This window comes from Nyctereutes procyonoides, unplaced genomic scaffold (genome assembly GCF_905146905.1).
Source record: "Nyctereutes procyonoides isolate TBG_1078 unplaced genomic scaffold, NYPRO_anot_genome, whole genome shotgun sequence".
Classification (NCBI taxonomy): domain Eukaryota; kingdom Metazoa; phylum Chordata; class Mammalia; order Carnivora; family Canidae; genus Nyctereutes; species Nyctereutes procyonoides.
In genome coordinates, this window is record NW_026575130.1 from 8525948 (window position 1) to 8538257 (window position 12310).

The window sequence follows — 12310 nt, forward strand, 5'->3', positions numbered from 1 at the left end:
TTCAGGTTTTCTATTTCTTCCTGCTCCAGTTTTGGTAGTTTGTGGATTTCCAGGAATGCGTCCATTTCTTCTAGATTGCCTAATTTATTGGCGTAGAGCTGTTCATAATATGTTTTTAAAATCGTTTGTATTTCCTTGGTGTTGGTAGTGATCTCTCCTTTCTCATTCATGATTTTATTAATTTGAGTCTTCTCTCTCTTCTTTTTAATAAGGTTGGCTAATGGTTTATCTATCTTATTAATTCTTTCAAAGAACCAACTCCTGGTTCTATTGATCTGTTCCACAGTTCTTCTGGTCTCAGTTTCGTTGAGTTCTGCTCGAATTTTAATTAACTCTCTTCTTCTGCTGGGCGTCGGGTCGATTTGCTGCTTCTTCTCTAGCTCCTTTATGTGTAAGGTTAGCTTTTGTATTTGAGTTCTTTCCAGTTTTTGAATGGATGCTTGTATTGCGATGTATTTCCCCCTCAGGACTCCTTTTGCTGCACCCCAAAGATTTTGAACAGTTGTATCTTCATTCTCATTAGTTTCCATGAATCTTTTTAATTCTTCCTTAATTTCCTGGTTGACCCTTTTATCTTTTAGCAGGATGGTCCTTAACCTCCACGCGTTTGAGGTCCTTCCAAACTTCTTCTTGTGATTGAGTTCTAATTTCAAGGCGTTACGGTCTGAGAATATGCAGGGGACGATCCCAATCTTTTGGTATCGGTTCAGACCCGATTTGTGACCCAGTATGTGGTCTATTCTGGAGAAAGTTCCATGTGCACTTGAGAAGAATGTGTATTCAGTTGAGTTTGGATGTAAAGTTCTGTAGATATCTGTGAAATCTATCTGGTCCAGTGTATCATTTAAAGCTCTCGTTTCTTTGGAGATGTTGTGCTTAGAAGACCTATCGAGGGTAGAAAGAGCTAGATTGAAGTCACCAAGTATAAGTGTATTATTATCTAAGTATTTCTTCACTTTGGTTAATAATTCGTTTAAGTATTTGGCAGCTCCCACATTCGGGGCATATATATTGAGGATTGTTAAGTCCTCTTGTTGGATAGATCCTTTAAGTATGATATAGTGTCCCTCTTCGTCTCTCACTACTGTCTTCGGGGTAAATTTTAGTTTATCTGATATAAGGATGGCTACCCCTGCTTTCTTTTGAGAACCATTTGAATGGTAAATGGTTCTCCAACCTTTTATTTTCAGGTTGTAGGTGTCCTTCTGTCTAAAATGAGTCTCTTGTAGACAGCAAATAGATGGGTCCTGCTTTTTTATCCAGTCTGAAACCCTGCGCCTTTTGATGGGGTCATTAAGCCCGTTCACGTTCAGAGTTACTATTGACAGATATGAGTTTAGTGTCATCATGATATCTATTTAGTCCTTGTTTTTGTGGATTGTTCCACTGAACTTCTTCTTAAAGGGGAATTTTAAGAGTCCCCCTTAAAATTTCTTGCAGAGCTGGTTTGGAGGTCACATATTCTTTCAGTTCCTGCCTGTCTTGGAAGCTCTTTATCTCTCCTTCCATTTTGAATGAGAGCCTTGCTGGATAAAGTATTCTTGGTTGCATGTTCTTCTCATTTAGGACCCTGAATATATCCTGCCAGCCCTTTCTGGCCTGCCAGGTCTCTGTGGAGAGGTCTGCTGTTACCCTAATACTCCTTCCCATGAAAGTCAGGGACTTCGTGTCTCTTGCTGCTTTAAGGGTCTTCTCTTTATCTTTGGAATTTGCAAGCTTCACTATTAGATGTCGAGGTGTTGAACGGTTTTTATTGATTTTAGGGGGGGATCTCTCTATTTCCTGGATCTGAATGCCTGTTTCCGTTCCCAGATTGGGAAAGTTTTCAGGTAGGATTTGTTCAAATACATATTCTGGCCCTCTGTCCCTTTCGGCACCCTCGGGAGCCCCAATTAAACGTAGGTTTTTCTTCCTTAGGCTGTCATTTATTTCCCTTAATCTGTCTTCATGGTCTTTTAATTGTCTGTCTCTTTTTTCCTCAGTTTCCCTCTTTGCCATTAACTTGTCTTCTATGTCACTCACTCGTTCTTCCACCTCGTTAACCCTCGTCGTTAGGACTTCTAGTTTGGATTGCATCTCATTCAATTGATTTTTAATTTCTGCCTGATTGGATCTAAATCTATATCTTTCTTTATGTCTGTTAATACTTGCTTTATATATCTAGGTGCTCCTAAATTGAGTGCCTAAATCTTTAGGAGTGTTATATCCTTCTCTTGGATTTACTCTATCATTATGTAATGCTCTTCTTTGTCTTTTGTTACAGTCTTTGGTTTAAAGTCTATTTTGTCTGTTTTAAGTATTGCTATACCAGCTTTCCTTTTGTTTCCATTTGCATGGAACATCTTTTTCCATCCCCTCACATTCTGTCTGTGCATGTCTTTAGATCTGAAATGAGTCTCTTATAGGCAGCACATAGATGAGTCTTATTTTCTACCCATTTAGCCACTCTATCTTTCAACTGATGCATTTAATTCACTTACATGTAATTATTGATAGACATGTACTTATTGCCATTTTGTTCATTGTTTGTTGGTTATTCCTATGGTTTTTCTGTTCTGTTCTTATTCTCTTCATCTCTTCCATTGTGGCCTGATGGTTTCCTTTAGTTTTATTTTGGGTTCTTTTTCTTTATTTTTTGTATATCTATTGCAGGTTTTTGGTTTGTGCTCACCATAAGGCTCATATATATTGACCTACATATATAGCAGTCTTTCTCTCTCTCTCTTTCTCTCTCTCCCTCTCTCCCCTCTCTCTCTCCATTTGTGTGCGTGTGTATATATATATGTGTGTATATACATATACATATATATATATATATATATATGGCTGACAGTTACTTAAATTTGAACATATTCTAAAAGCACTACATTTTTTATTTCTTTCCTCATATTTTAAGTTTTTGATGTCTTATTTTACATCTTTTTATTATGTGTATCCTTTAACTGCTTATTTTAGTTATAGTTGATTTTACTATTTGTCTTTTAATCTTCATATTAACTTTGAAAGTAGCCAAATTACTTTACTGCCTTATTATATATTTACCTGTGTCAGTAAGATTTTTTTCTTTCATATATTTTCTTATTTCTAATTATGGCTTTCCCTTTAGACTTTTTTTTTTTTTTTTGTAAGGCCAGTCTAGTGTCAATGAACTTCAGCTTTTGCTTGTCTGGGAAATTCTTTATCTCTTTTCAACCCTGCCAAATAGTGTATTCTTGGTTATGAGTTTTTCTTCTTCAGCACTTTAAATATACCCTGCCACTCTCTTTTGACCTGAAAAGTTTCTGCTGAAAAATGAGCTCATCACCTTATGAGGTTTCCCTTGTTTGTAATTATTTGTTTTTCTCTTGCTGCTTTTAAGATTTTCTCTTTAACTTTTTCCATGGTAATTATAATGTGCCTTGTTATGGATCTCTTTGGGTTCATCTTGTTTTGGGACTCTCTGTGCTTCCTGGTCCTAGATGTCTATTTCCTTCCCCAGGTTAAGAAAATTTTAAGCATTATTTCTTCAAATAAGTTTTTGCCCATCTCTATTTCTCTTCTCTTTGTGGACCCCTATAATGTGAATGTTAGCATACTCGATGTTAGCATACTAAAATTATTTTTCAAAAATAAAAAAATAGAAATTTTTTTTCTTTTTACTGTTCTGCTTGGGTGATTTCCACTCTTCTGTCTTCCAGATCACTGATCTGTTCTTATGTATCATCTAATCTGCTATTGATTTCCTCTAGAGTATCTTTTAGTTCAGTTACTGTATTCTTCAGCTCTGTGATTTCTCTTTGGTTCTTTCAATTCTTTGTTGAAGTTTTTACTGTGTTTCCTCCATTCTTCTCCCAAGTTCAATGAGCATCTTTATGACCATTACTTTGACCTCTTTATCAGGTAAGTTACTTACTTCCATTTCATTAGGGTTTTTTTTTAATCCCTGGTTTTATCTTGTTTGTTCTTTTATTTGAACCATATTTCTCTGTCTCCTGATTTTGTTTGACTTTATCTGTTTCTGGGTACTAGGCAGAACAGCTGCTTTTCCCAGTCTTGAAGGAGTGGCCTTGTGTAGGTGCTTCCATGTGTAGATTATATGTCCTGGTGGGTTTGGTTGACTGGCTAAAGCTGGAGCAGGTATGGGCCAAGGGGTCTTAGGGCATGCTACACTGGAGCCATTCTACACGGACAGCTGGAGCTGGAGTGAGCATGGACCTGGGACTCCCAGGGGGCTCTATGCTCAAACCACCTGGCTGGATGGCTGGAGCTGGGGCAGGCATGGGTTGGCAGGTTCCAGGGTGCTCTGCACCAGGGCCACCATGGCAGGATAACTGGAGCTGGGGCAAACAGGCTGGGGCACTCCACATAGGGGCTTTCCTGGTAGGATGGCTGGAGCTGAAGCAGATGCAGCCCAGAAAGTCTTGGATTTCTTTCCACCTGGCCAATTTGGTGTGATGGCTGGAGATATAGCAGGCACAAGTGGTGGTGGCTGGGGGTGTGCTGCATTGGGGCAGTCTCACCGAGACAGCTGGTGCTGGGATAGATGAAGGTAGGAGCCCACCTAAAAGGGATGGCTGGAGCTATTAAGTTTAGGAATCTGGGGTCATTGAGGCTGTAGATCAGCTAGAGTGTCTAGGCCCTTTTCCCATCTGTGTTATCAAGGTGGAAGGGGAACATAGACAATGGCACTCACCAGCACCTTCAACTCCCCAAGAAAGTTCCAGCGGGGGATCCCTGGGTGGCTCAGTGTTTTAGTGCCTGTCTTTGGCTCAGGGCGCGATCCTGGAGTCCCGGAATTGAGTCCCACGTCGGGCTCCTGGCATGGAGCCTGCTTCTCTCTCCTCCTGTGTCTCTGCCTCTCTCTCTCTCTCTCTCTCTCTCTTTCTCTATGTCTATCACAAATAAATGAATAAATAAATATTTAAAAAAAGAAAGAAAGCTCCAGAAGTTTCTCCACCATTTGGCAGACTCTCTAGGGCTCGAAATTTAATTTCTTTCATTTATAGTGTAGTTGCCCTTTACACTGGTGATTTTATTTTTCCTCCAGGCCAGGCAAATCTACACATGAACCCCTTAGGGATATCCCTTCCTACTGCAGGTTGTCGAATCAGATGTGGAGTTGCCATCATTACCATATCTCTCTCCTACCTTTCTCTATGCAGTCCCTTTGTTGTTTATTGTGCACAAGCTGTTTGATTAGCCTTCTGTTCTTCAAGAGGTATTGCTCTATATGTAGGTTTAGATTTGGTGTGTCCATGGAATAAGGCGAGTTCAGGGTGTTCCAACACTCCCATCATGGACCACTACTGTCAGTAGTCTTAATCTACATTGCTTCTACTTTTTTAATTCTTATTCTCATGAATTTTGGTGGGATGCAGGGCCCACTTCTCTACTAGAAAGGCTGAAAATGTCAGACATTGGCTTTGCCAGGCTCATTTGCTGCTAGAGTATCTAAACAACATTTTTAACATGGCCCAGTAGGCTCCATGTGATCTGACCTCTACTTACTTTTGCCAGTTTCATCTTGCCCTACAGCTTCAACTCTCTGTCTGCTCTACCTGCTTCGAACTTCTTTCAGCTACTAATATGCACCTTGCTCCCTGTTGCAGAGAGATCTTCAGGTGTTATTTCTAATGCCTGAAATGATTTTTCCTACCCTGTTTCTCTAGTTAGTGCTATTCTTTATTCAGATCTCAACTCAATCTTCACTTCCCCAGAGAATCTTCCATGATTCCTTTAAGTCAAAGCCTTCTTGATAAATTCTCAGAATTCCATGTGCTGTTCATTCCTCTCACTTTACACAGTAGAATACATATCTTCATTATCCCCATTATCCATTTAATACCACATCTTTCCCTAGATCCTGAGCTCCATGAAGGCAGGAACTGTTTCTGATTTTGCTCATTTCTGTACCCCAGTGGCTAGCACAGTGCCTGGTAATAGTAAGTGCATACTAAGTATTTGTTGAGTAAATTGAATGAATAAACAGGGCTAAACTTTAAACAATATTCAGGACCTCTGATCCTAAAAAGCAACCAAAATTAATATGAGGCATAGCATTCTTGGAATATTAAGTATAAATTAAAGCATCCTGCACACCTCCTTAGTTCCTAGAACATCACTGTTTAGCTGTTAGGTGATTACCTGAGAAAATGATGGTAATGCCAATTTGCTGGAAACATGAGGTAAAAATTGGTATGAAAATTGAGTGAAGCATAGAACAAGCAGCATTTAGCTAATTTCAACTAAATTTAGAAAAGTGAAAAAAAAAAAAAGAAGAAGAGCGAATATATTCCAGGTACAATACCAGATGCAGGGATCTAAGTACAGATGAATTAGACCTCATCCTTTGACTTCAACTAGCACAATTTAACAGGAAGAAAGGCTTCTGAGCAAATAAACACAATACAATACAATGTTAAGATGAACAGTCTTAAACACAGTCTTAAGTCTTAAATGCAGGATAACGACTGCTATAGTCTTCACCTTGAGAACCTCTGGGGTTGGCGAAGTAATGAGAATGTGTGCCCTGATTCCCCATTTCCTCAACCACATTTCTGGCTACATGCTTTCTGATCTCTGCTTGAACACCTTCAGTGATGGTGCTCTCCAGAGGTAGCCAACTCATTCCACTTCTGGGCATCTGTAGTTGTTAGTGGGTTCTTTATGGCCCTTATATTGAGCAGTTAGATGGGTTATTCCTCTCTTTATTTGGCCACTGACATTCTACCCCATAAATTTAATCACACTGCTTCATAACAGCAAGGATTAAAAAAGAATCTGGAAAAAGGAAGAAAGTCCTTTAAAACAGAGAATATAAAGACGAAGCATCAAATGTTCACGTTTTAGTTGTTTTTTTTCTCAATATAACTTATCTCCCTTTCCTTTCTATTATAGTGTCAGTAGAATTTACCAGTACCAAATATGGACATCATTTCTAAGTTCGTTAAGACCTGACAATGATACAATTGTTCAGTTCGCAAAAAAAATTATTGTTCATGAAAATTACAACGGAACCACCTATGAAAATGACATAGCTTTGATTGAATTGAGAAAACGCTCAAACCAAAAAGAATGTTCGCTGCCTCATTCCATCCCTGCCTGTGTCCCCTGGTCTTCATATCTATTTCAACCTAATGACAGATGCACTGTTTCTGGCTGGGGTCGAGAAAAAGGTATATGTTTTAAAATTTTTTAATCAGAATCCAGGGGTTCTATTCCAGGGGAATAGAAATGGATAGAGTTAATTTCCTAGTACTCTGGGAAAAACATAGCATAACTCCAGAAAAATGAGCAGTCAAGACTGGCTTCATGGGAGTGAGACTTGTGCAGTTGTCCAGCATCCCAGGCTCCAAAGGCCCCATGCTTAGTGTACTGCTATGCTGTCATCATCATTAAATTCTTAATAATTTTTGCAGCGGCCCCCACCTCACGTTTTTTTGTTTTGTTTTGTTTTGTTTTTGTTTTTGTTTTGTTTTGTTTTGTTTTGTTTTTACTGGGCCCTGAAAATTATGTAGCTGATCCTGATCCAGAGTTTCAAAGGACATCTACACTCTGTGATCTTGAAGTATACATTGAGGGGTAACCATTTAAAAAAAAAAGTAGAGTGACAGGGGGACATATACAGCATGAACTTTCTGGATTTGTTAGACATGGATGGAAGATAAAATGGTTTTCAAAGGAATAGTCTCAGTATAGGTGAATCAGTAATCCCACAACCCTCTGCTTTCTCCTTCACTTCCTCATTCTCCTTGCCCCACCATTGCGTCCCACAAAAAGTAAAAAAAACATAAAGAATTATTTCTTAAGCTTCTAAGAAGACTTGAGATGAACATTTGTGTGAATAAGTGATGTAGACACTTAGAAAAACTGGCTAAATTAGAAGTTAAATTAGAATTAGCCAGTGTTTTTACCTTTATCTTGACGAGTTAGCTTTGAAATTTAGCTTCCTTTTGACCTCCTACATCTCTGTGTAAATAACTTCACTACATGGTCTTATAGACTCATACTCCACCACATTGTTTATAGTTGCTACATTGAAAAGTTCCAAATATGTGTATAAATTAACATATAATACCCAAGACTAAATGTTATTAGTAATTAATTTATTCAGAAGGCATTATGTCCTTACATTTGTTCCTTAAAAAACTTTTATTATGTACATTTACGAGTACAAGAGGAGAGATTAAGTATATACAATAAGCCTACTTCCTTCTCACTCAGTTTCCAGTTATCAACCCTCTATCAGTCTTGTTTTATCTCTCAGAATTATTCACAAGCTTAACAGATAAATAGGAAGGGCTACTTATAAAGGGATTAATTACAAGGATGTGGATAGGGGTTTGGGGAACTACAAGGGCTAGGCAGCAACCTGGAATGAACAGTACCAGAACAGCTTCTCTTAGATCTGAAGATGTGAGAGGAAGAAGTTACCACGAGAAAGAGTATCAGGTTGAGCAGGCTGCCTTAAGAGAAGCAGTGATTTTGGATTGAAGGTTATAGCCAACCCAATCTCTTTATCCTCTCTCCTTATCTTCCCTTCCTTCCTTTATGTTGAAAAGCAGAGGCTAGGGACCCCTGGGTGGCTCAGTGGTTGAGCGTCTGCCTTCGGCCCAGGGCGTGATCCTGGAGACTCAGGATCGAGTCCCACATCGGGCTCCCTGCATGGAGCCTGCTTCTCCCTCTGCCTGTGTCTCTGCCTCTCTCTCTGTGTCTCTCATGAATAAATAAATAAAATCTTAAAAAAAAAAAAAAAAAGAAAACCAGAGGCTAAGAGATTCCTATTGAGATGGTCCCTTAGATCAGGCTCTTTAGGCAAAGGGTAGGGCATCAAAGGGGAGAGAATGGATCTGAAAGACACTTGGGAGCTATTGAACATACTCCCCCCACCCACCCACCACACACACTTATTTTTTCCTGAAGCATATTAAATCAAACCCAGATATAATGTAATTTTACCCATGAATATTCCAGTAGATACCTTTGCCAGGTAAAGACTTAAAGAAACAAAAATAAAAACAAAAACACAACATCATCCATATCCAACAAAATGAAAATGATCCCATAATATCATCTAATAACCATTCCATGTTTAATATTTCTCAATTATTTACAAACTATTTTAACAATCAGAATTATTTCCATGGGATCCAAAGTCTGCACATTGCATTTAGTGGCTATTTTTCTTAAATCTCTTTTACTCTAGAACAGTTACCCTCTTCCTTTTATTTAAAATGTTATTTATTAAAGAAACTGAGTCGTTCTTATTTTGGAATTTTCACACCTTAAATCTGGCTGATTGTATCTTTGATGTGGCATTTCGCACATTCTTCTATTCCATGTATTTCCTATAAACTGGTAGGTATGTTCTTATGCATTGTTTTACTTATCAATCAAACACAATTTAACACATTTTTGAGCCCTTATCATGCCTGCAAGATAGTAGTGCTAATGTACTAGGATTTCACTGATGAAAAATATGGACCAAGTCAACAAAGAGTACAGAGGCTACAGATTGAGAGACAAGGACCAGCACTCAAGGGACTTACAGTACAGAGAAGCCATCAGATGTGAATGCCACCATCGGATAGCAGAATGTGACAGGTACCCCAAGGAGTATATAAAGCAATAGAGTGCCTGAGTGGCTCAGTCAGTTAAGCATCCAACTCTTGATTTTGGCTCAGGTCATGATCTCAGGATTGTGAGATCAAGCCCTGCATCAGACTCCTTGCTGAGCATGGAGCTTGCTTGAGATTCTCTTTCTCTTTCTCCCTACACCCCTACCCACTCTCACTCTCCCTCTAAAAAAGAAAAAAAAGGAGTATACAAAACAAGAGTTCAGGGGAGGGAATAATCTCCTGAGCCATTAAAAATTGTTCACATAGTATAGGAATTCCCAGTTTGTTTATTTATTTATTTATTTATTTATTTATTTATTTATTTATTTATTTATTTTTTAATTCCCAGTTTTTAAAGGCTTTTCCGGAGTTGGAAGAAATAATAAATCACTAATTAAAAAAAAAACAAACTCTTAACCTGAAGAAGATAGCATTTTAAAACTAACTTGAAGTAAGACTTGAAGGAAAAAAAAGAAAATCTCCTAATTTGTCCTTTACTTTGGTGGATTTTTGTCTCCCCCCTGCTTTTCAGAAGAGAATATTAGTTTTATAGTATACTACATGCTCCCTACAGTGTTAGGGTCATGGAGGTGTCCTCTCAAGATAACCAGAAGCCAGGGTACCTGGGTGGCTCAGTGGTTGAGCATCTGCCTTTGGCTCAGGTCGTGATCCTGGGGTCTTGGGGCTCAAGTGGTGATCCCCGGGGTCCTGGGATGGAGACCTGCATCAGGGTTCTTGCAGAAGCCTGGTTTTCCTTCTGCCTCTGCCTCTGACTCTCTTTCTGTCTCTCTGAATAAAATGTTAAAAAAAAGAAAAAGAAAAAGAAAAGAAAAGATAACCAGAAGCCTCTGTTCCCCAATAGTTTATACATTAAGTGAGGGGGTAAGTCATTTGACTTACATTCATTCTTATGTTCTTATGTCAAAAGGTTGTTTTCACTCTAACAAGCACAGTCAAGGAAATCTGTGACTGTGAAATGATAGGACCTATTCATGTAAGAAAATGCTAATCACTGACTGGATCCACAGTCACTGGATCAGTCTAGTTCCCCAACTGGACTTAGCAATTGTAAGGGAAGGAGTTTATCTTATTCATCTCAGAGCACCCAGGGCTTTGTGAAACGAGAATGACTCCAGCATGTGTTCAGTAATGCCCCTTAACTATTTTTAGAAGGGCAATTATAGAAACAGGGCAGAGGAGCAGCATAGGATTAAATACGTTAATGAACTCTCCTCAAAAGTTTATATATGTGTTAAGGAATATATGTAATCTTCTATATTCCTCATGGCTTACCAAATTATGAGAATAAGTATTTATTTAGATTTCTCATTTGTGACTTCTAAATGTCTATTTGTTCTCTCACTTTGTTTAGATAACCAAAAAGTTTATGTACTTAAGTGGGGTGACGTTAACCTAATAGACAACTGCTCCAAGTTTTACCCAGGTCGCTACTTTGAAAAAGAAATGGTGTGTGCAGGTAAGTCCCAAGTAGCTTCTCTAAGCTATTTACACCTACCCCCGACCAAACATCTCTCCTCCTCTCTAAATCCATCCACTTGCTCTGAGCCCTGGGCCCTTTCATTGGACCTTCTGGCTGGTGCTTCCCTGGCCTCTAGTTCAAATTCCCTTAAGCTAACACTAAAAGGAAAAATCTTATGACACCGTATGGCATATAGCAAGGTGACCAAGAGCATGGACTCTGGAACAGACTGCCCGGGGTTTACATCCCCGTTTTTACCAATTACTACTCATGTGACCTGGAGCAGGCTTCCCCATCTGCAAAATCCAAGGTCTTAATAAATGAGGAAACAGATGCACAGCAGTTACATAATTTGCCCAAAGTCCTACAGACAAGAAGTGGCATATCCAGGATCAAAACTCAAACTTGTTCTAAATAAAATTCTGAACAGTCTCATTTCAGATGTGTCCAGTCAGGAGTAAATCCTCCCTCCTCAGAAATTCCATCGCACTTTTTATAATACCTGCCACCGACTTCTAGTGATACAGAGTTGCAGGGTGCTTGTCTCATGCAGTGGAAGGATGAATCTCCCCAACACAAAAGGGTGAAGTGAAATAAAAGTTTATTAAGTGAAAGTGAGAGCAGAAAGGAAAGAAAAAAGCTCTCTAGAAGCAGAGAGGTCCTGAATGGGTTGCCACCCAGGGTTTTTAGTGGCAGTCTTTTATTGAGAGCTGACTGGGAAGCCCATGGCCTTGATATTCTTCTACCAACTTGGTCTGTTCCCTTATCTCTTGTTCTGCTCCACTGGGTCTCAGCCTCTCCACCTGCAGGGAACAGCAGAGCCCATCAGGGGTGTTAAAGGCCTCCTGTATCTCTTGCCTACATCTTATAACCCCTTCCATACTCTCTGGACCGGACCTGTGGGCGCAAAGAGCTGTACTGGGATTGTGAGGAGTGATTGATTGTATACTCTTTTAATTCATGGGGGTGAGGGATAGCACAAGTCTGGAAGCAAGGATTTCAGGACCTCAAAGGGCCAGCTATGCCAATATAAGGTTACTTTTAAGCATGAAGGCACTAAGGCAGCCACGAGTTCCTTGAGGAGGGTCACTCTCTGCATGTTTCAGGGACCTATGAGGGTCTTGCAGGTTGTAAGGTGATTTTAATTGAAGCTACATTTCTTTTGCCTTTGTTTCCCACATCTTTGACACAAGCTACCACAGTTCCTACTATTGGCGGTGATGCTAAGGCAGGG

At 39.3% G+C, this 12310-nt stretch overlaps 1 protein-coding gene across 1 annotated transcript in view; it reads left to right on the forward strand.

Annotated features, from left to right (window-relative positions):
• The window catches only part of CFI (complement factor I), a 55403-nt gene that overhangs the window by 41957 nt on the left and 1136 nt on the right, over positions 1-12310 (forward strand). Inside the window, exons 12-13 of the mRNA XM_055342566.1 lie at positions 6877-7154; positions 10969-11073. Of these exons, the coding sequence (XP_055198541.1) occupies positions 6877-7154; positions 10969-11073 (383 nt within the window). The remainder of the gene's footprint in view (positions 1-6876; positions 7155-10968; positions 11074-12310) is intronic.